General features: G+C 44.3%; 1 protein-coding gene across 1 annotated transcript; it reads left to right on the top strand.

Annotated features, from left to right (window-relative positions):
- Positions 1–7,116: 7,116 nt before the first annotated feature.
- On the top strand, positions 7,117–10,683 carry LOC139047350 (uncharacterized). The gene is made up of 3 exons (XM_070521173.1): positions 7,117–7,274; positions 9,824–10,002; positions 10,562–10,683. Exons 1-3 carry the CDS (start codon positions 7,166–7,168, stop codon positions 10,664–10,666), a joined length of 393 nt encoding a protein of 130 aa, XP_070377274.1. The 5' UTR covers positions 7,117–7,165; the 3' UTR covers positions 10,667–10,683.
- Positions 10,684–24,354: the final 13,671 nt, after the last annotated feature.

A 24,354-nucleotide genomic window follows, 5' to 3' on the forward strand; every position in this document is an offset into this window, starting at 1 on the left:
CAAAGTCAGCGAAGTGAACTATACTCTCGCGCGCCTCACGAACACTGGTAGACGTTCTGCTAGGACACAAGTCGCGCATGTCGCACGGTTGAAATCATGTACGCCACGACAAGCTAGTTGACTCGCCCAGGGGGCTTTGTCTGCGAGGGGAGGTATGTTACGTCCAAGCGCGTCAAAGGGACGCGGGAATCAAGAAGAGGAGTGAAGAGGAGAACGAAGACTGTGCAGCGGCCATTCCTGTTCTTCGTAGCCTGCCGTTCCTGCTCTCGCACGCCTCAATAAACCCCTTTTCCCCGTGCTTGTAACAATATATATATATATGGGTCATTCCATCTCAAGTGTACTCGGTGTTTTATCGACCATCTGCGATTCTGCTGAAAAAAATCATACTGTTTTATCTCAAAGTGCGAAGTAATTATTCAAGCGATTTTTCTTGAAAAAAAAATTTCTAATGCCCTGAGGACGCTTTGAAGATTGCGCACACAAGTGAAACTATGCCAGGTAGAAAAATTTCTACAAAGTTATTGCTTTGACCTGTTACTGCGAATATTTTTTGAAATAGTCGCCAGACGGTGCTCTTTCGTGACTATTGTCGTTTATTACTTTTTGCTTTAATTTACATAATTTTTAGCCGTAAGGAAAAGTCGACAATTGCCCCTTTTTTAATATTTTTTATAAAAGAAAGTAACGTTTCCACGAGGAATATATTCACAATAGGGGCTTGGTATGTGTGTATACTAGATGATAAAAATATTCGTATAAGAAATAAGGCCTAAGCTTTTGCTTAATGTCATGGTAAATATGAAAAAAATTACGTTCTGACTCAATTTGTGGCTTCATTTTCGCAATGTAGCGTTCCAAGTAAAAATATGGCATAGTCGGCATCGGATAGTATGCTTTGCTGTCTATCGATGTACAAAGATTCAAAAGATTAAATTTTGTTTTAAGCGAGAAAAAAATTTTTGAACTGCACAATCACAAGGTTGCGCGGAGCATCTCTTTGCTTCGCCTTCACTGCATAGCACGTCGGCCGGTGTTTCAGTCTCGCTCATTTTACGCGCTTCTTCTTTTTCTTTTTGAAGACGAGGTCTTTTTTGGCGACTTCAGGTTGATTTGCGGTTCGTGGGGACTGAGTTTCTGGCCATTGTCATCTTGTAAGATTATATAATTGCAGGCCTTCTAGTGCACGTAGGACAAGAAATAGGCGTCTGAGTTAAGCTTGGAACGAAAAAGATTCAGAAAGTTAGTGTGCTACTATATACGGAGAAGTTACAATGCCTAATGGCGAAATAACTTTACATGTGGCCGTTCGCACAGCATGCGGCTAAAACCGGAACCGGTAGTGTGGCTCTACGAAAGATATGGGCCAATCCCGGAGAGATGGCTGTCTAAAATTTTTGGCTGATCCCAAAGGCAGTACACTATAGACAACAAACCACATGGTGCCCTAATGCGCCATGGAGGACACTTTCTTCGATGACCACCGCTATATGTTGAGTCGTGTTCTTTTCTTTTTTTACCCAGCGCTTCGTTTGCAAATATTTACGATTCCCAAAATAAAACATCACAAATTGAATATACGTTCTCATGGCGGCTTTATTTCGCACGGCATTATTTCAAACTTACTTTGATATAACTTATATACCTGCCCGTCTTGTCTCCGTTCGCGTGTAGCCTTCCACTGTAAGCACAGTGCACTCCGATACTCGAACTATTTCTGTGGTTGAATAGGATGTAACCCCAGCGAGAATTGAAGTCGGTGACAAGGGCTTAAAGTGATGAAACTTCCGTGTGCCTTTTATAGTAGTCACTTTGCTGAACCGCGGGGACAGCACAATTTTTCTTTTTTGAACAGTTTCCTTCGAAACCCAAAGAATAGTTATCCCTTGGATACTCTCCTTCGCCCACGTGAACAGCTGGTGTGGGGTCATGATTTGGTCACGAATTGGCCTCTGAAGACTTGCTCGGGCTGCTAGCCGTTTCACGGTGCCGCCAAGACCGTCACAGGCACTCTTGCCATGAGCTGTAGCATAAAAATTCCATTCTGCACCAATTCTGAAGTCATCTTCGTGATTGCAGAGGTACACAAGGTTCCTTTTGTTTTTGTACTGTGCTGGAGCTGCGTCAGAAAAGTAGAGGATTTTTCGTAGATGTGGCAACTGTTGCTTAAGTACTGTCACAACTTCTGCCTGGAACGCGGACACTGCAACGGCGTCGCGCTCTGTACAGTCAGAAATGACAACGTAATCAAGCCGGCCAGTGGCCTTTTTCGTTGTTTTAGGTTTAGCAGAACGCCACAAATCGCCTGTTCGTTGAATAAAGCCACAGTTCTGGTTCCTGTTCTGGCGCGTTTTTAGTGACTGGTGGCATGTTGATCGAACTTATTTCACCGTATTTTTTAAGAATTACGCGTTATAACTTCTCCGTATATAGTAGCACACTAACTTTCTGAATCTTTTTCGTTCCAAGCTTAACTCAGACGCCTATTTCTTGTCCTACGTGCACTAGAAGGCCTGCAATTATATAATCTTACAAGATGACAATGGCCAGAAACTCAGTCCCCACGAACCGCAAATCAACCTGAAGTCGCCAAAAAAGACCTCGTCTTCAAAAAGAAAAAGAAGAAGCGCGTAAAATGAGCGAGACTGAAACACCGGCCGACGTGCTATGCAGTGAAGGCGAAGCAAAGAGATGCTCCGCGCAACCTTGTGATTGTGCAGTTCAAAAATTTTTTTCTCGCTTAAAACAAAATTTAATCTTTTGAATCTTTGTACATCGATAGACAGCAAAGCATACTATCCGATGCCGACTATGCCATATTTTTACTTGGAACGCTACATTGCGAAAATGAAGCCACAAATTGAGTCAGAACGTAATTTTTTTCATATTTACCATGACATTAAGCAAAAGCTTAGGCTTTATTTCTTATACGAATATATTTATCATCTAGTATACACACATACCAAGCCCCTATTGTGAATATATTCCTCGTGGAAACGTTACTTTCTTTTATAAAAAATATTAAAAAAGGGGCAATTGTCGACTTTTCCTTACAGCTAAAAATTATGTAAATTAAAGCAAAAAGTAATAAACGACAATAGTCACGAAAGAGCACCGTCTGGCGACTATTTCAAAAAATATTCGCAGTAACAGGTCAAAGCAATAACTTTGTAGAAATTTTTCTACCTGGCATAGTTTCACTTGTGTGCGCAATCTTCAAAGCGTCCTCAGGGCATTAGAAATTTTTTTTTCAAGAAAAATCGCTTGAATAATTACTTCGCACTTTGAGATAAAACAGTATGATTTTTTTCAGCAGAATCGCAGATGGTCGATAAAACACCGAGTACACTTGAGATGGAATGACCCATATATATATATATATATATATATATATATATATATATATGTATATATATATATATATATATATATGTATATATATATATATATATATATATATATATATATATATATATATATATATATATATATATATATATATGAAAATCTTACCTCACTTCAAAATCTCACTTCAAAAGTGAGATTTTGGAAACGCCACTGCATTCAGGATAACTTTATTCAATCTATTGCATCAATATATACCGCTAAATTCTGCCATCGTTTCCTCCGGGTATCGTTACGACTGCTATAACTGGTTTTGTGCCAAGAGTTGTCTCTTGTTTGGAAGGAAGGGAAAGTATTCTTTGCAACAAACTCTCGAAATGCCGCTCGCCGAGTTCTGTGTGGTGGTGAGTAACATGCAAAAAAGCGGCACGGAAATTATCGTCAACGTATATTTCCTGATTCCGGCAACGTTCTGAATTTACTGGACGATACTTCACATAAGTCACACCTTGGGAAATATCGTTCCAACTGGTCGCCTCATTATTTCCTAGTACAGAGTGCTAAGATATGATAAATGTGTAGCCAACAGGGATCACTCAAAGGGTCCGCTATATTTTATTCTTATAACAGTGCACTTTTCTCTAGAGCACGCATTTTTGATGCGTTCGCTGCTCATTTCGTGTGGCCCTTCAAGGATAGTTTGTCTGTTGTCACAATGTCTGAAATAATGCACGCTTTACAGGACAAGCAGGCAAAAAGACTCATTAGCCCCGACATTAAATTACATTACATTACGTTACGTTACATTACATTACGGTAAGTTACGTTACGTTACGTACAGGCAAGAATACACTAAAGGCGCGAAATTCACCTAAAATATTGTACGCTTTGCAAGACAAGAAGTTAAAGAAGGCATTTCATTAGATTAAATTACATTTCAGGCAAGAATACATTAACGGTGCCAATCTCTCTTTGAATACACATCAAGAAAAAAAAGAAAAAAAAGAGGAGGAAAGTTACAAGAAGCGTGATCGCTTCCTCAAGGTACGATACGGCAGAGTGTATAGTATTTCGTCAAATAAGAAGGTTAAACAGCCACTGAAGAATGAAAGCCAGAAAAGCAGGCTGCTACAAATTCAAAAGAAGTTAAAGCACAAGCATAAAACAAAGAGCAACTGTACTTTGCCTCACGATCATCCACGCTCACAAATGAATATCACTTTGCATGAATACATCAGTTTGCCTACGTTATGCCTGAGACAATTTCAAGAAGTAATAATGAATGTTCACTAAGTGATAAATGCATGCTTGCTTTGCATCGTCGTGTTTCATAACCCTAACAATCTTCGTACAGGTTAAACGGTCGCTGTGCCTCAATCTGCATTCTGCTAACCCAGCCCGTTAAAAGGCCGTCACCGTGCTACATGGACTTAAGATTCCTACGTAAGACAGGGTGTGGTTATATAAGTTACGGCCCTCACCTTTTTAATGTTCATTTACTTTCATTTACTCTTTTCTGTCAGCTCAATGCTACACCGCAGATCCAACTGTTTTTGACCACCTTCTTCGACGGCTTCGTTGTTGCTGCACTATTTCCCGATGAACTCTTAGATTCAGTAGCGTTCTCGACGTTGCCTTGTCGTTTTTTACTCATAATATCCGCGCAGAGATGTGCGCTGCAAACAGACCAAAAGGAAGTCGATTCGTGGGCTTTAAATGCAATGTTTATCTATTACCGCTTTCTACTTTGAATCTCCTTCAGCTTTTCTCTTTGTTTGAGTAGTAGGGGAAGTGACAACCTTCTTCTGTCAATCTCATTATGTTGATCCCTCCCCTCTTTTCTATACTGAACTAGAGATCAGTTTCATCCCATACATAGCGAGTACCTTTCTATTAAACAAAAAAACACATCAATTAAACAACTAAATGTCTCGGACGAGCCAGCACGTGTCATGGACACCGCTCAAGAAGGAAGAAGCGTATATGGTAGAAAAAGAAAACAACTCTGCGAAACAATACACACTGGACCGTAGGGAGTAATTCGGAACGTCAGCCACCTCCCCCCTTACCAAACGCAGCTTCCCTCCGCAAAGGGAACAGAAGAAAGCGTGGACGTAGCAGGGCAAAAAAAAAACTCGCCGCGTACACTCTCTCAAGCGCGCACAAACACATATGCACGCAGGCCTAACATGCATGCACGCGCAAGCGTAGGCGTGCGTCTCCTCACGCTATACACCGATGCGTACACTCGCACAGACGGTGAGATCAGATCCCCCGAGAACGTTGTGGGGACGCCGAGAATTGGAAAGGGCGCGAATGGTTTCCTGGTTGGCCAGTTCTACGGGGTGGGCGCATGCGTATTGTGCGCCTGGCGGGGAGGTCAATAACGACGGTAAGCGGGTGGCAGAGAGCGGCTGTGTGCTTCATTGCACATTTCTTTAAAATTGCTTGTCCGCGGTTCACACGCAAATCTTTCTTCCCTTTTCTCCCACTTTGCTTTCAGCTGCGTGACTAGAAGCCAGATGTGGTTTGCAATAAAACTACGACGTCATCATTCACGGTATCTATATGTTATCGGGTGTGTACTACGTTTCTAATATAGCGGCTAATCTGGATCTGGACCGGACAATTTTCCATATTAGAATCAGCTACGTGGGTCACAGAACCAAGCGCTGTTTGACTGCCGACGTCGACTTTCCCTACTTAGTGTTTCCTGAAGGGCCCAATAGTAATCAGTGAAGGACGCGGGCGCCATGCTGCTTTCCTTATCATAGAAAAATATTCCGGCAGACCTCATCCCACCGTGACTGTCGATGTTACTGCAATTAGCATTCAAGCAGTATGGCGACGCACTAGATTGCTGAATACAACACCTTTATTTCAATCCGCAGAGGGGAGGGGGGGGCAGAATTCACAGCCACACGCTACAGCGCCACCGACGACCACAGGGCGCACACGTTCGGAAGCCCAGAAAGAAAGCTTCAATGAACGCGGACTCCCAGCCACTTTTTTCCAGATGGCACTTTAGAACTGGACTCCAGCGCATGTGACTTCCAATGAACTACGGCGCGATTGCGAAAAGCCTATGGGCGTATATTTCAGAGGTACAACAAGACTTTCAATTATTAGCTAGCAGAGAACGTTCTCACTATTACCGGTTGGTCATGTCATTTTGTTCTGCTTCTAGAGCGAGACCAATGTTCGAGATGCTAGACAGCAAACGGCAGCAGCACGCCAAAGTGGGAGAAATAGGTGAAGAATACGAATCGAAGTAAAGCATTTTCTCTGGGTCATGCCGTTTCACTCCGCCAAGTCTACCCGTTTGTTGAGCTTTACCATTGCTAGTGTATATTTTTCGTTGGTGACACTGCCATCCCATCTTCCAGGGTTGTCGGTCGTCCCCTACAAGAAAGACGACCAGGCTGTCGCTTATCCTATGCAACCATATCTAGAAGAAACTCGGTTAATTCTTCCGTGGCCAGCGCGAGTAAAGAACTGTGGGCAAAATTGTAGCGCTAATTTAAACTCACAATCTTGTGGCAACGGTCGAACTGCCGCTCCAGCATCGTAAACTATCCGCCGTGGTCGAACAAAGTGGGAGAGCGAAAGCATTCCTCCTCTCAGCGGGTGTTTCCTTTCCCGCAGCGGGAGCCGCGGGTAGGGAATGTCCATGGCTCCCCTCACAATGCGCGTGGTTGCAATCGGGTGCAGATCGCTTGCGCTGTCGTGCTCGGCGTGATCGAGTTGGAGTGATGCGAGTGCAATCGCGGTGAAGTGGGAACTGTGCTGGCGCCACCTGGTGTTGCCGCGTGAACTCGGAATGGGATACGTCAAGATCTGCAGCGCTTGTGCTGGTCGCGTGACCGAAGGTGCCGCTACTGAAACCGGGTTTTTCATCATGGAGAGCTGTCTCGTCCAACAAGTTGATGGTAAGGACTTTTTACGTTTCGAACGGCTCAACTATTCGTCGGAATGTGTATATGCGCAGAAAAACCCATCACACGAGAAGTACTTCGTTAGTATTCATCGTCTCGGTGTGTACACTGCTAGCTCACAATCTGCAGTCTTTCCCTCTCTCTCTTTAATTTTGCAAGAAAGAAAAGTTATGACAGCTTACATTTGTAGTTTGCACCAGCGACGCCCAATGTTTTTCCAATAACTTCTTTTCGTTTTTCTGGGGGGTGGGGGGTGGGGGGGGAGGAGACAAAAGCTCTGAAATGGACGTTCCGTTCTCTCGGCTGCAGGCTCAAGCACAACATTTATTTAAACTAGCATGTCATATCTTCTAAAGTTTTTATAGGTTCCACTATCTATCAAGCCCACTTTCGTGTCTCTGAGGATCGAAGCACACATTGCCAGAACATCACAAAATGCCTCCTATAATATATTCATGAATGCATTTATGATAAATAATAATAGAGATTCTGCGCCTACGAGTAAGACCCTGAACACAGTGACCGCGAAATGGGGCTGGGAGAAAGTAATCTCATACAAGAAAAAGACAGGGAAACGAGAAGAGGCCAAACAGTGCCGCAGTCATGAAGGGCCAGGTTGCTATGAAGTGCCACAAGGTAACCTTTAACATCATCCTTCGAAAATAACCGCTAAAATTATTGTACATTTAATTATTCAGACATGAAATCATTGCCCTAGTGAGTCGCGTATTTTAAATTGCGACCCTTTTCTTCAACTCAGTCATAAGCAAAAGACGGTAGGTTATAGTCAGCACGAAAGAAAGCATTCCACTTGAATGGCCTACGTTATGAACCTGAGTTTTCATTGGCGCCAGCATTCAGCCTCAGTCTCTTGAAGCCACAACATTTATTCATCAAATTGCTAGTGCAACGCGATTAGTTATGTTCTTTGTTAATCTCAGCACAGCTAATAAATAGTACTGAGACTTGAACAGTTAGCAAATTGAATTTGGGTTAACCTTGCTGAGACTTCTCTGTGCAAGCCACAGACAGTCACAAGCAGTCTCGCTCTTAAGGCGACCCAACTCCTAGCCAGATATAACCTGCCTCTGGCGTTTGTGTAATTGCGTACACGGTTATTTAAGAAAGTGCTCGTATTATTACTGTTGGATTCTTGCCACAGCTTATTTATTGCCTTTGTGCCTCGCACCGCTATTGGCCTGCATGCACCCGTAAAGACCGTAACCGATGCTGGAGCGCGCAAAATACGCAATAATTGGCAATGTAAAACATTCTAAAGGTAACCTACCTTCCTACTAACGCTGGCTGCTTATTCAGATAGAGCACCTCAAGACTGAGGTTGTTGGTCTCTTTCACTACATTCAATTGGTTATTATTTTGCAATGGCAAAATACGACTAAACAGTATGGGATCAAAATAAAGGCCACGAAGCCAATATTGACCATCAAGAATAAGCTCTGGTATTGTTTAGCACGTGGCCACGCGCCTTTGGAAAGCATATTCTAGTGTTTCGAGGCGGAAGCGCTTTGTAAATATGGGACACACATTTAAAGAAAAAATATGTAAGACCACACTGTTTACACGGCAATTTAAAATTTATAGCCAGATAACGCAACTTCGAGACAACGATTAAAGTTGGTAACAATAAAAAAATTACGGAAAAAACACTGGATAAACATTTGAGTTCTGGTTAGCAGCTTAATACCGCCTATTTTTACGGCTTATTCACTGTGTTCTATCAGCTAGTTCGCCCTATGAAAGGTGGTGGAATTAAGAACATTATTAGAGGACTTGTATACAGGATCGTTTTGTAAAGTGTAGAATTGCACCTGTCGCGAATTTATTTGTACTGATGCCTGCCATCTCATAACGATAGCATAAAGATAACATTCTACTGCACGCCCTATGTGCATCGTTTTCGCAAGAATATAACTAAAATTACCCCATCGAGCCCACATGTAATGACATTGCTGTCTTATTCGAAAACAGTGTCTTCCTTCCTAACGCTAACATCCTTTGTAAACACGATATCACACGACGTGTTAATGCATTCGCAGATTACCCCCCTACCCTGCCCCCCCCCCCCCCCCATCGTTGCCTTCTCTCTTCACAATTCCTTCCTCTAGTCACAAACACTGATGACACAACATAGTGTTTTAGAGTGTGCTGGTAGACGACGAACAAGATGAAATGCAAGCTTAATACTTAGGCAGTAAGCTCTAATGTAAATTTTCTTGTTCCTAGCACAGTTACAATTTCTGATGTGCAACTCACTTCTAGAATTAACACCCTGTGTTAACACGACATCACACAATGTCTTATTATGTTCGCACATTAACTCATCGTTCCCTGTCTTTACAATTCCCCACTTCAATCAGAAACACGGCTGACACAGCGTAGTGTAATATAGCATGGTTCTCCTTTACAAACAGATGAATAGACAACTAAGTACTTAAGCAGTAAGCATCAATATAACGATTCTTGTTTCGAGAAAACTTACAAATTCACATGTGCAACTGAAAAACTAACTATTACTCTTGCAGTTCCACCGCCAGCTGCTGCACATGCCGGCTTGCCTGATCTGGTGGCGTCTTGTCGCGGAGCTGTGAATCTTACTTCAAACAACGACTCCACTCAGTGCCCACCCGTCGTGAGCCCAGAGGACCTCAAACTGATTGGCCGTAGGCTGCGGTACATCTCGGACAGCTTCGACTGGCGATCTGTACGTGTCTTGAATCTTGGGTGTTCGATCTCACTTTATTCAATTTTAAGTCGTTTCTAAGATTCGATGTTTTCCTTCTTTTTTAAATATTCGGGTTGGTCACTCATTCTACAGTGCAACGTTCGTTAGTACAGACTTGCGTGTTCTTCTTGTTCAAAGGAAGCATGGTTTCTTCAGCCATCACTGACTGCCTACCTACAGCGATAAAATGTAAAGACCAGGTTACTTATTATAAGTGCTATTCTTCAGTGCTTTTCTTAAGCAGGTTATCCCTATTCTTCAATGCCCAGCCGCCTTGATACGCTAATAGGAGTCGGTCACATTGCATCAACCTTTCTTCTTTTTTACTGCCAGTATGGTCACATGCTTTGTGTTCTTTTATGAACTCACTTTTCTACAGTCTGCAGTAAAGTTAACATGCCGCAGAAATAGGAAAAGATACCTTGTGAGAGCGACAGAATAGTGACATGCCTTTGGTAAATACTACACAGTCATTGAGTTTCAGCCGAAAATGAACTTTTCACTAGATGCCATTGATGACTTGTTCATTTCGTTTCAGAGCGTGACCAGGAGATGTGAACAGACAGTCCTCAACGACTGGTTCTCGGATTTCCTGACGGCTTGCGTCTCCTCCGTACTGGAGTGGTGGAAGACAGCCACGTGAAACTTGCATCGCGAATCTCGTGAACTCTGGTCCATTGAACTTTGGAAGGCTGCTTGCCCGTGGACACTATGGTGAAGGCTACTCGATGCATCTCAGTGCTCTCAAAACGTCACTCGGTGCCCGGGCCTCCAGTGGTGACGACGACGGCATCTCGTCATTTTTGCGGACGTCGTCGGCACTCAGCTGCGAGAAACTGTCATACGTGTCCGCAGGTAGCGGACGTGGATAAACGCTGCCAGAATATAAGCACTTGTAAACTATATTTTTGTACATATTTCATACATAATTTCTTCGAAACTTCGAGAAGGTCCCAATTCTGCAATAAAAGAAATCACGTGAACTGCTGATTTAGTGCTGTGTTTGCCTCTGCCAGAACACCAACACTAAACAACATGTGCTTTCTTCAGTCTGGTTTATTTTGATGGGTTGGTGCCTTGAAGGGGTGAATTGCCATAAAGCAACAGGTGAGCAGTTAACGATAGCGTAGTGAGACGTTTCGGTTTTTGTTTTGACTGCGCAGGTGGGATTAAGTCACCTGCCAAAGCACAAATAGTCACTGATCTACATTAATTTGCATCAGATGTAGCGTGCATGTAGTGTATCTAGCATAGAAAGACTTTGAAGCATTTCAATGGCGAAAAGTTAATTTGCTGCTGCATCACTGCACCATAATCTATCTTATGCGAGTGATTACTCCATGAACTTCTATACAAAAGCCTACTCATGAAACGAGCGAGCATGGCCTAGACGTGAGGGCATAAGCAAACGACATGATCTGAGTTGGTAGGCATGGTAAATGAAAACCTCTGCTTCAAGGCTATAGCCTAGACTAGCACATCGGCGCGCACAGGAGCGTACAGGTGGCGAACGTATCAGCACATATGTGCCTCGCCAACCCCACTTGGTGAAAACTAATTCAGGGTACCCCAATGCCGGGTGCCGCATGATCAGATGGCGATAGTGGCATGTAAAGCTCTAGAATTTATTTCTATTTGACCTTTTTGCCTCTATTTCCTTGTATTATTCGCATTGAAGATATGTGGTTCGATTTCGTCATCAGGCAATTTTTTTCGCTTTATTAAGAATCGTACGGGTGACACCAATGTTCCTCTCCGGCAGTGGTGCTTAACACACACATTGGCAAACTTCTGCTCCTTTCCAAACGTTCAGCAACAATTGTTCTTCTGCTTTCTTTCTGTTCGTCTGTCAGTGTGTGAAGAACAAATCAGGCATTACTTTCCGTTTTCCTAAATAATTGCATAATATTTGATGACACACATCTGCGTTCAGTTTCACATCTTCTGGTGTAATTCACATAGCAACGTGTCTTGTTTCTGCAGTAACTGTGCCCGAATTTGGACCGGTAAGTGACATTGACGACCGGCCGACTCTGCTATCATGTTGCGGTGAAATTCTGCCCTCCCGCAGCATTTCGTGAAATTCAAAAACAGCTTCTCGATAACGCCTATCGACTATATACATGCTGAATCACGTTCTATCTCTCATTAGAGGCTTCCCGTAGCCTAAGGCCGCACCTAGTGTTAATTTCTAGCACTTGGTGGTCATAACCGAACTCCTGAAACGTCCAACGAAGTGCGCTCAAAAGCAAAACGGCGGGTTGGATTGAATAAAAGTTATTTTTTATGGGTTTTCTTGTTTCCAGGGAAGGAAGGTACTAAAGGAATGGAGTGCCTGCGCATGCGGTAGCTGCGGTAGCTATGCACCTATGAAACCCATTAAAGTAGTTGTTCCGTCGGCAGGCTTAAAACAACGCAAACATGAGTACATGAGGGTTGAAATCTGGGCCAGTTGGTACTTACTTGAACGAAAAAATCAGTCAAAAACACAAAGGACAAGATGAGAGGTGTTGTGGTGTGAACCTCTTCTCTTGTCCTTTGTGTTTTTGACTGGTTTTTTCGTTCAAGTGAGTACATGAGTAGTTTCTGTATATAAAAAACAATCCACCAATTGGAACATCAGAAGTGTTTGTGAGTAAAACCTACACAAAAATAAAAATGAACACAATGGCGGCATTGTCACAAGTGGATAAATAATGAGAAACTTAGAAACGAACTCTGAACCAAACAATCATTCGGCTAATCAAGATTTGAGAGATGTAATACGTTTCCCAAGTCTCACTCGCAAGTTGACTTGTTTTGCAGTCTCACTTAAAATCAACATTTGGCGTTCCGGTACTACGCGCTCGGTCTATTACAACTCCATTCCGGAGTCTCAGGCTCCCATTCCATCTCCAGGCTGGTGCCATCATTCCATTCCCATTCCATTCTGCTGCTTCGAAAGGTTGAACGATTGAGGAATCATTGCAAATCCTGAGTTGTCAATCCGCAACTATGAGGCATACGCATGAAAAATATCAGTCACAGACACCTAGACCAAGGTTTCCGGCCATTTTTTCAATGAATAGCTCTTACGACAAATTTCTGCAGCAGGCAAGCGAATGCGCATTTCAGTTGCGTTCTAATCACAAGGAGCATTGTTACCTTGTCTTGCGGACCGCGCCTGACCTGCACAATGTCACAGAAGAATCTTAAGCACGGCATGACATCGAGGAATGGGAGTATACGTGGTAATCAGCATCTTCGAATTAAAGAAAATCAAACTTCGTTCAGAAAACCACAAAGGCAAGTGCATTCACTTAATTCGATCAGTTTACGAAGTCTCAGCTTGTACGAGAGCTTTGAAGGAACCTAGTCTTTAGAGAACCATCACGAAAACACCATTATATAATCCTTTCTTCTAGCGGATGGGGAAATTCTTGTTTATGGACTAACAAGAGAAGCAAGCAGCTTCCGACGCTATAAAAATATTTAGAATAGAATTCAGTGGCTTAGGTATCTAGGCATCTAGGTATCCTAGGCATCTTAGGCATGCATTTTGTCACCGACGCCTGAAAAAATAGAGCAACAACAAGGAAAGGTAGGTATTAGGTGCTAGGCACCGTGTCATCACTGCCTACATCACTGCAAAGGCATAAAAAACTTGTAAAGAAATCCCGCAGATCCTACAGGCATCCGTCTCGTCACCGGCTCTCAAATCGATGCTCAAACTTAAAGTCGGCTCTTCTATGGAAGACTTTAGCAGCAAAGGAAAGATGCAGGCGTAAGGCACAGGGCACCGTGTAATCACTATATGCTTATTTACTCTCAAATGGCATAAATAATTTGTAACGTATCAGAAATGTGCCTACTCGGCGTCTTCTTGCTGTGGGTGTAGCAGTACACTATACGTACTTGTCCACTTCTCCAGGCGTGCAAGTCGAACGCTCCTGTGCCCGACCGCAAGGTGCCCTTCACAACACTGCCATGACTATAGCTACGATTTCTGGTCTCATGGCAACATATACCACAAGACACTGCTTGTATAAATACATTACGCAGGCCTTATAGCCCACATCTATTACACGCCAAACAAACCAAACAATAGCAGCCTTAGGGTAAGTTTTCGTCGCTATAACAAAAAAAGTACAGAAGAGGCATTGGTTTCTGAATGCCTTCTGTGGGGTCAGATAAGTCACTGGGCGGCCAGGAATCGCGTAGCCGGAACTCACAAAGGACACCGATAATTGGAAGCAAGCGGGGACGAAAAGGGTGCGCGCCACTTGTTATCTGGCTGGATGAACAGCAAGGCAGCGTTGTAATCCTTTTGTATATCGCCCCCTGCTGTGTTCTTTCGTCCAAGAGACCATTGATGAGCAGCCTGGTAGCACACATTGCTGGCGGTCAACCCACTACCGAGAGCATTTATTTCTTTTTGCCTTCTATCGTTACCTTTGATGCGCTTCTTTTTTCATTTCCGGGCGCCCCCTGGGATGTGTCTGCAGATGAGCTCTGCAGTAATGCGCATGGCATGGTTGTAAAGATCAAAGGCACGGGTTGCTTGTGGTAGATAGTGCACCATTGCAAAAGCAAACGTTCTTGAGAAGGAGCGCGGAAAAGAAGTGAGAAATTGCTTTCTACGCAATCAAAAGAGAATTTTATGAAACAAGATATAAGTGAGAGTCTGCCGGGATTCTGTATAGTTGAACAGGCACTTGTCGGTTGAGGACGCACTTACGTAAGAGACTATGTATATATATATACGTGTGCGTGCGTGTGTGTGCGTGTGTGCGTGTGTGCGTGTGTGCGTGCGTGCGTGCGTGCGTGCGTGCGTGCGTGCGTGCGTGCGTGCGTGCGTGCGTGCGTGCGTGCGTGCGTGCGTGCGTGCGTGCGTGCGTGCGCGTGTGTGTGTGTGTGTGTGTGTGTGTGTGTGTGTGTGTGTGTGTGTGTGTGTGTGTGTGTGTGTGTGTGTGTGTGTGTGTGTGTGTGTGTGTGTGTGTGTGTGTGTGTGTGTGTGTGTGTGTGTGTGTGTGTGTGTGTGTGTGTGTGTGTGTGTGTGTGTGTGTGTGTGTGTGTGTGTGTGTGTGTGTGTGTGTGTGTGTGTGCGCGCGTGCGTGCGCGCGCGTGTATATGTATATATAGAAAACATTCTACCAAACTGAACAACAGATGGAGCTCAGCGTCCCGACTGCTCCGATTTACTGCAGCTTTCAGTGCCTACACATATTTGTGTGCACTCATGCTGACTAGCTTTTCACAGCTGAGGCCTTAGTGGGTACATTAATTTGAAGCGTAATGTACTACTATCTTTAGGAAAGATATTGACACGCGTACTTTATCTTTTCCGCTTTTCGCCGTTTTTCCCCACTTAAAACCGTCTAACAAATGCTATCGCAAAAGTTCCTCGAACGTTATCGATGGTTCTTTCTGCTGTCTCTTGTCACCGAAGCTCGCGTAATCTGGCTGCATGCACGACGCGAATTGTGCACAATTTTTTATAAAACACACGGGCACCAGTGATTACTCTGGTACATTCGATGGCTCATGCAAAAACCCGACGCGCTTGACCGGCAGATCAGACTTCGGCGATCGCCGACCTTGTTCGCGGCTATCGCTGTGCTTTGAGCGTAACTTGTTTTTGTGGGCACAAGTACGCCCAACAAAAAGTTACTTTCGTCATTCACAGTTTTGCCGCAGTATTATTCATCGTCAGTAGTCCGTGACATTATAGAATTCCCAGATAGCAGCCTGATTGCTACGATATTACGCTTCAATAGCGCCGTGCCGCTTGTGTATACTTCATTCGTGAGGGGTGCGTCATAAGTTATACAACTTATCTACCCAGCCCTTACGTAATACCGGTTTTATTAGAGGCCCTTAAGGTAATTAAATGAAATGAAATGAAAAGTTCAAATTGGCACTAATCCCAACGTAGCTCCCCTCCTCCCCGGTGAGTAGTAATAGTAAAGAAAAGCCTTCACTTTGCTAAAGACTTCGACTTCAGCCTGCAAGTTCTGTGCTGCTAGCAGAGCGGACCTTAACCACATTACGTGGCAATGCCTTTACGTGGCATTACGTGGCAATGCCTAACCTTTGCAGAGTTTTAAGTAGTAGGGAGCTGTGGGAGCCTGCCATGCGCAGCTACAACCCCGAACTTCAGGAAGCTATCCTGAGGTGGGCTGAGGTGGTAGAGGAGGCCTACCGCGAGTAGGATAACCTCCCTCGCCTCCTTCCCGCACTTCCTTTCCCTTTAAGATGGGATAAATAAAGTTGTCTCTCTCTCTCTCTCGCTCGACGAACCGAAACCAAAATAAGCAAGGTGATCGGGAGGCTCACGCAATGCTGCACTTTCAAAGAGAACAGCCAGCGGCGCACCAGTCCGAGGCGCGCACACAACGCGCACTCTGAGAAACAGATGTTCAGGATCCGGCCGATGCTTTACAACAAGCAACCACGTCGGAGGGCACGATTTAGGCTTCCTCATTGTTTACGACTGCAACGCGTGCGCGTCACGGTGAGGTCTGATTGGAAAAAAACAGCCGGAAACCTGCCGCCAGCTTTTTCTTTCGTCTTCTCAGCGAGCGCCGGACAATATGTCGACGAGCCATCCGCGTCGTCGCATTGCGCATCGGGGCCAGGCGTTACGCATGGTGGATCGGTACCGCTCTCGCCGCGTTCGAAACGGGATCGGAGGGAAAGTGGGTGTCGAAGTGGTGGTAGGCAGGCTTGAAACAACGCGAGGGGGTGGAGCGCCATCTGGTGAGCGCTGAGGGCTCTGGCCGCGTCGCGTTCATTAGAGCGTGAGCGCGAATTTGCCAGATAGCGCGCAAGCAGGCGCCGCGCGGATCGAAGCATTGAAAGACGAGGAAGGGGGGAGAGCATTTCGGGGGAGGCACAAACGTAGCTGAACCGCGGCTGGCCTCCGCTGTTTTTATGACCACTGAAAGCGGGGTAACACTCGGCGGAGCCGTTAAGGATGGGGCCGGTGCGCCAAAGCAACCCTTCCCTTTCGGCGCCGCCAACGTCGAGGTAGAAACTGGCCGCATATTTCACGCTTCCCCTCCCAGCCCGCGCTCCCCTATAATCTCTCCCCTCCCTCCCTCATCCCCAATCAGCCCTACATTCTCGCGGGCAGAAGAGCACGCTGTTGATGAGAGAAACTTCGCTAGCTAAGATGACAATAGCGTAAAAATTTTTCATTTAATAGAAGCTCTGACCTAGAACAAGGAAAAACGTGTATATGGAGAATGAAATGAAATGTCATCAAAATAGGATCACCGACCTTTAGATTTGGTCAAATCAAGAAAATAAGACAGTTAAGGACCCCGAAAATTACTTGCAAAGCATAAATCAAAAGGAAATTTGGTACCGTAAACTTTCGAACTAAGAAATCGAGATACACGTGACATTCTGGGCTGTCTACTTTCCAGTACGCTTCTAAGAATCCGCTTAGTGATAAGTAGAGGCAAAATGTAGCCAGTACTTTTCTACAAGCCGCAGCAGCTACGCTGCTTTCTTTTGTGAAACTCGGATGCCAACAAAACTATCGGCGTGTTAACGCTTCCGTCACGTCAGTGGTACGAAGACTTCTCCACTTGTCATTTCCAGTCTTCACAAAAGAATTTTCGCTTGCATTGAACGAACTTGAAGGGAGTTCAGCAACGCGGGGAGCACCTTTTTATCGTTTGCATTCCACGATTGATGATTTTGTGCACTCTTAACTGTTTAGTGGGGCACCGGGAATCAGAAGAAGTGACGGTGCAACAAAATTTTAGATATGCTGTGCTTGTCTTAGAAGTGCTGAATGGATAATTGGAGGTCCTGAGAATTCCTGCAAACGAATTCTTACCACAATAGTGAACATGAACTTGCCCCTACAAGCACAGGATTTGAAATTTAGCGGAAGTGAAAGAAATGTAACTTCGAGCCCTCCTAACGATGCAACCTAAGTAACTCTATCGAGAAGTTCAATTAGTTAACAATTTGTGTCGTGTTTTCATGTCTTTCTTGCTCTAACACTACACCTTGTCAGCTTTTGGCAGCTTCAACTTGGCACCGCTGCATGGCATCCAGCTCATTGACATGATTAATCCCCTTGGAATGGCGTACATTACCATTGCGATCAAGCTAGAAAACTGTTTCCATGAGTATCTGCTTTGCCGAGGCTGTACGGGCTCTGTATGTCAGATGTAAAATTTCAGAACAAAATCTTATACGCGAAGTTACGGGACCCATGTCCCACATGTGGGACATATATGGCCTTCCCCCTGATATTCCTAACGAAAGCATGCACCATGAGATTACATTGAAGCGCCAACAGGAATAAACGCCCGTTACATGTATTTATATGTCAGTGCAACGTATAATAATTCTGTAACTGGTTTCCTAGCTGGGAGTAGACCCAAACATTTCTTTTGCAGTCTGAATTAAGCTGCTGTCCCAAATTCAGCTGAACTTGGAAACGGCACAATGCATTGGAGTAGTCCCGGGATTCTTGGCGTTTCAATTTATGCTGACAGTATATTTCTTACTTTGCTCAAGTGCAGCTTGCAAAAAAATTGTGTCGCGTTCGAAATATTCGTAAGCCATGCCAACCTGGAAACAAGTTGACCACGTGAACTCGCGAAACTTATTTGGTACTTCTCTTCATTAATTCAAAGTGTGGTATGACTCGGAGGGAGGACGTTCCGCTTGTACGAGTTCCAATCTCCAGTCTCTGCAGCAACATCCATCCGCACAAGCAGCGTTCTGCGACTGTACGCAAGGCGCTGTGCTGTGAAGTTTTGTTGCTCCCCCAACAAACATTGCCTCGCCATGCGTCACGTGGATGAGGATGCTGCAACGCTCAATCACAGGTCGGCCTCTGACTCATATTTCACTGATAAAAAACCGGAGAGTGTCGCGTACTAATTAGCGTCGCTGTTATTTATGGGCAAGGTATCTCGCATCTTGTTTTCCAAACCTGGGGTTTCCCGGTCGCATCATGCATCTCGTGCCCAGCGTACCGTGAGACGCGTCCGTATCGAATGACTGGCACTCTTGCCCCTGCAACTAAGTCCTGCTTTGGGAACCAGTGAGCAACGTAATTAGTCTTTGATGCAGCGGTAGGCACTCATTTGGTTGTAAGGTAACCAGCCCTTCGTGGTCGAGCATTGCTATAGAATCCTTGCTTGTTATCTTATTTGATTGTACAAAAATGCCTTCAAGCTTTACTCCTGAATATTTCTCTCGGGAACTTCGCGCAATGCCAAAGTATATGGGGCATACTCTGACTTAAACGGTGGTAGTGGTAGTTATGGTGCTGTCAGTGTCGTTCTTGTAGGTGTTCTTGATGGTTTTGGCATTTCTGTAGTAGTTCGTGGTTTTGGTGGTCACGTTTTTTGATCGTGTAGTTTGTTATTGGGGATAGTGACGGTACGAAGGGTGATGCTCACAACCATATTGTCACGTTGTAGTGAGGCATGTCAATATCGTTCTGGCACATAAAACCCCAGAATTTAATTTCTGCAATAATGATGGTTCCAACTTTGTAATTGTTTTCGTTGTTAGTAGTGGTGCCTCCACTACTAGTAAAGATGCATCTAGCCTGCTCCAATTCACTGGAGTTTTTCCTGCTTGAACGCAAGTACTGCAGAAGTGACTGAGCCGTGCTACCACTGTCTTCTGAAAGAACGGCTACACCAAAATCGGGGGAAAGTGAGAGATCATTATTTGCATTTAGGCCAGTAGATTAAACTAAGAAAGAGAAAGAGCAATCTTCCACTATGTAACGTTGTATGCATACATTAAGGAATGCTGCGGAAGCTAGATAGATTTCACACACTGCATGCTCGCATTCTCAAGCATAAAAAAGTACCTAACGTATAAAAAAAGAATATGTATAGATATGCCTCCTGTAAATCGATGTAGCATCAACTGCGGCATTAGTATCGCAAAATATATGACCTTATTATTACGTGAAGTGCGTCGCAGATTTAATTCCACTTGCTGGTTATTGAGCGCAGTGGCACTTTTCTGATACCAGTGGCGCAGTGCAACAGTTGCGTTCGGGACCAAAAAAGGCACGTGGCCTATTAAAATATACATGTTTCACATAATAAACTAGACTTGTCACGTAGCCTTGCGTCCATAAGTTCCAATTGTGAAGTAGTTATTCCATTGAAGTTGCGCAGTTTCATTGAAGACGTCGTAGATCAGAAGCTACTGCACTGCGAAACGCGCAGAGTGGGACTTCCGTGACTGCACTATATGTGTATACTCCATAGATGTCACCTGCTAAGTATGAGGCGCACTACAGGTCGGCTTTAGTGTGTGCGCGGCAGCGTAAATATGTTTAGTTAATGTCTTGCCAATCCTTAACAAAATAAAGTAAGGTAACCAATTTACGCACTAAGTGCTCATTATCTTGGGGTAGTCAGGATAGGCATTGAAAGTGCGCTTTCCAAAGGCAGGGGTTATAACGATGAGTCCCGGCAGTACATCTTACCACTTCTAACGAACGGAGTGCTTTATTTTGTGTTTATTCGGAACTTTTATTTTCGTTAAAGGACCACGAAGACCAGAGAGGCAACGTCAGTTTATACGCTCTGGAGGCAATCCCGAGATACCGGAAGAAGGGAGAAACAGAGTACCGCTATTCCTGGAAATTTCTCGAGCACGCTCATTCGAGCTGCTTCTCAATGTTAAAAGAAAAAAAAAGTGCTTATTTCTTACTCTTCTTCTCGCAACCACTCGCACATGACAGAAATAAAGCTCTTCGGACGCATACAAGCATTCCGACGGGATAGCCTGGCGGCGAAAGAAGGGGGTGATTTATGTACGAGGGTTTCTCTTACTGCACTGCGAACTAATGCCAGCAGTTGAGAAAGTGTTGCCTCGGCAATTGTGTGTATAAAGGGAATGGCGCAGTTGCATTTGTTATCGGCGAAGTGTCACTGCCGCTCTATATTTCCCCACCACATTGGGCCGCTCTCCTCGTGGTAAATCCCCGCGTCATCTCCACCCCAAAAGGGGTTCTAATGACGTCGTTTATACCTAAAAGCTTACCTCTATCTCCGTGAATACAGCTTGCCCATGGGTACTTTATTTTTTTTATTTTGCCCAGTGACGCCCCGTTTCGTAAAGAGCGAGCCAGCGTGAAAAAAAAAGACTGTTGTTGATCTGCCGAGCTATTTACAAAAGCCCGTGAGAAGGTGATGCGATTCAGCTGAAAACCCTCTGCTGTATACGAAACAATAAGTGGAGGGTTTTGAAGGCACAGCAGCGTGCTGCTGGATGCTTTACGCAAGACAATGGGGAGCCGTTTTCTCGACTTTGAAAAGGTTCTCTCTACTCAACAGGTTCATAGCCAGCCTTCATCTCCATAAAACATTTCGCAAAAAGTCAGATCACAGCTTTCAAGGAGTATGTTCTTTATGATTACAAACGCGTATTAATACTATTGCAATAAAAATTTAAAATGGGTGACTCAAATAATTACCGATACTCGATAAACCTGAGTATGGTCGCATTCTACACGTGATGCCTCTAAGTAACGCATATAAAAGTAAATGTAATGCACACTATGAGAAACATACATAAGACTGAAAGGCGACATGGACGTTTCACCCACGTGACGAGTTCGCACCTTACGGTGATTTAGCAATGAACAGTATTTTTGTTTATAAAATATCTTTGTCGACAAGTTTATTATTACGGTGTTCAAAATGCGGCATAGAAATTTCGTATTGTCTGATCACCCATATAAGCGATATTGCTCCTAGTTGAGCGTAGGCTCTGAATGTAGTTAATACCCTCTGGTTCTTGCGCGTACTCCGCCGCTGAAGCCTAATAGAAAGCTTCCCGTTATGAGGAGCTTTACTACATTTATCTTTTTTTTCTCAACAAGAACACCTTAATAACTTACGCCGGAGCCTGCCGTAGGGAAGTTGACATTTATATGTTCACCGGAGGAGGGGGAGGGGCACCGACCGACACTCTCACCTTTTACTGCCGAAAAGGTTTAATGACCCTAGCCTCAGGACAGCGTTCGATGCGGTGATGTTATTCGCTGTCTGGATCCTCGCGAATGGCCAGACAGAAATAGCGCCTCGCTTGGAAAATGAACGACGCTTTCAAAATCTTGAGCTCCAGCTGTGTGGAGAGCTTTCTTGATTTCTTCTTGAGCAGAGGGTTCTGCGACAGACTTTATGGGCCGCAAGCTCATATCGAACATTTTCATTTACTTTTGTCATTTCAGTCACCTCCTCCAGCTTGAATTCTGGGGGTACCTTTCTTTATTGTTCAGAACAGCCCTATCATTTTTTTTTATACTCCGAAGAGCGGTCGCGTACTATATCAAAGTTTATTGCTGCTTGCGAAAGGCCAAACTTTTTGTTTTTGTACTATAATTTCCAAGGCTTTAATAACGGATCTAATACTAGGGACCGAGTTCAAGCCTCAGAATGCGGGAGCTGGGGATGATTTTAGTGCCCAAAGGAGTCAGCTTTTTATTTTACAGATAACATTGTACCCACATGTTTATAGTGTCACTCTACCGTGCCCTGGGTACTATCGATGTTCCTAGATTGCAAACACCCTTATCCATAAAACGAACCTTTCTTCCGGTCTTTTTTGTTCCAACATTGCTCCGAGGATCAGAGCCCGGAAGGGTTACTTTACTGCACCACTAAAGTGTTGTGAAGTGGTTTCCTGAGCACGTTTTGAGCATTGAAGCAGGGGGGAGCTAACACGTGCATTCTGCCAGCGCCTCTGGTGATGAACAACAGCGCACGGAATTTCAGACGAGAAGGGTAACAGACGCAATGGGTACCCGTGTTTCCTTACTGTCTCTACAGCGACGTTAACAGCCGCCTCCGGATTAGCACAAGGAAAAAAAAAATGGAATGAAAATATGAGCGAGTACAAGTGTCTAGCAAGGAGGTTGTTGAAAGTAGAGACTGTCTTTTGGAGGATGTATTCGCTGCCTACTTTCGGCAAATGGCAAAAGCGCATGCCATTTAACACTACTACATACCTATCTGTACAAGGCGTGGATGCAACACAGTTCAGCACGGAAGTGTAGATTACGAGAAAAGCTCCACTTCTGTGTTTTCTTATGTCGTGCCCACGTTTTGAGTACTGTGTACGCTAAAAAATTTTGCCCACTTATGTGTGTATGAAGGAGGGCCTTGGTTTGTCTCATGGCGATCATACACCCTACTAAGGAATAAGGAAACTCCATGCACTTGCCTCCATTATTAATTTGAGCTTATAAGATGAAATTATTAAAGGAGGCAAGGGAGTTTTCTTTCCTGACGACATTATAAGACTTTCTTTGGCGGCAAGTAAACACAATGATAACTGCGACAGAAGACACGAAAACTACATTAAATGAACTTTAACTACCGCTGTCAAACTGTCACGTCTGATATTTCCGAGCGCACCAGGTGGTCAGAATTGAAACGGGGTTGTCAACTACGCCTTTTATTGGCGGAGGTGTAGGTGGAGATTGCTGTTTGAATAATAAAATCTTTATTGTCATAAAAGAAGGCTGGCAGCTGTGGGAGAACCTTGCAGCCGTATGGATGAAACATATTTACAGTCCCCAAGGTGTCGCTTAATAGTCATGCTTATTGGCTTTTCTCCGCTATTTATAGCATTAAACGTTCTCATTTCGAGGCTACTAAGAACAACGCATAGGTTTCCTTTTCAGTAAATTTGCCTATTGGCAAAAGGTAATACACAAACACAAAAAAAATCGAATGAAACATTCTGCTTAACATTAGATCGGAAACACAGGCATCGAAACATTCAATATACTTGGCTCAGATTTTGTGCGATCGACATCTTCTCTTAAGTAAACACGAAAATTCTGAACGCCCGTCGAATAAAGTCCTTTTGAGTTTTGCTATACGGATTATAAACCGCGAATTCAAAATCCAAACAACAACAGCATAAATCGTAAACGCTTTGTTGCAGACAGGAAAAGAGCGATAAAAGATGGTTGTCGACATTCGAACCACTACAGAAGGGATCCCGTTTTAATTGAGTGCGTACGAGATTTCCCGAAGCTGGAAAGTGAAAGCATGGACGAGTTTGGTACGACATGCTCGGGAATTCGAAAACAGCGCGCAGCGACGGGAGGCCAGACAAAGAGAAAGCGCTCGGCACAAGTTGCAAAGTTTCGGTATACGTCGCTACACTCACAGCTAAGCTACGATACCTTTAGGCATAGATTACAAACTACCCCACCCTTTCTGTTCGTCGGCATGCCGATTTGCTTGAGAATTTCAGCAATGGGCAACTTCAGCCCTTCGTGGTTATCCGATTTCGAAGGCGCAAACACGCAGTCCCGCCCAGCTCTTCCGATCA

This window comes from Dermacentor albipictus, chromosome 7 (assembly GCF_038994185.2).
Source record: "Dermacentor albipictus isolate Rhodes 1998 colony chromosome 7, USDA_Dalb.pri_finalv2, whole genome shotgun sequence".
In the NCBI taxonomy this organism is placed as follows: Eukaryota; Metazoa; Arthropoda; class Arachnida; order Ixodida; family Ixodidae; genus Dermacentor; species Dermacentor albipictus.

Excerpts from the sequence above, each read along its gene's own strand:
- LOC139047350 (XM_070521173.1), top strand. The coding sequence starts at position 7,166 with ATGGGATACGTCAAGATCTGCAGCGCTTGTGCTGGTCGCGTGACCGAA. Across the intron at positions 7,275-9,823 it reads TCTCGTCCAACAAGTTGATG|TTCCACCGCCAGCTGCTGCA; the intron begins GTAAGGACTTTT and ends TTACTCTTGCAG. Across the intron at positions 10,003-10,561 it reads ACAGCTTCGACTGGCGATCT|AGCGTGACCAGGAGATGTGA; the intron begins GTACGTGTCTTG and ends ATTTCGTTTCAG.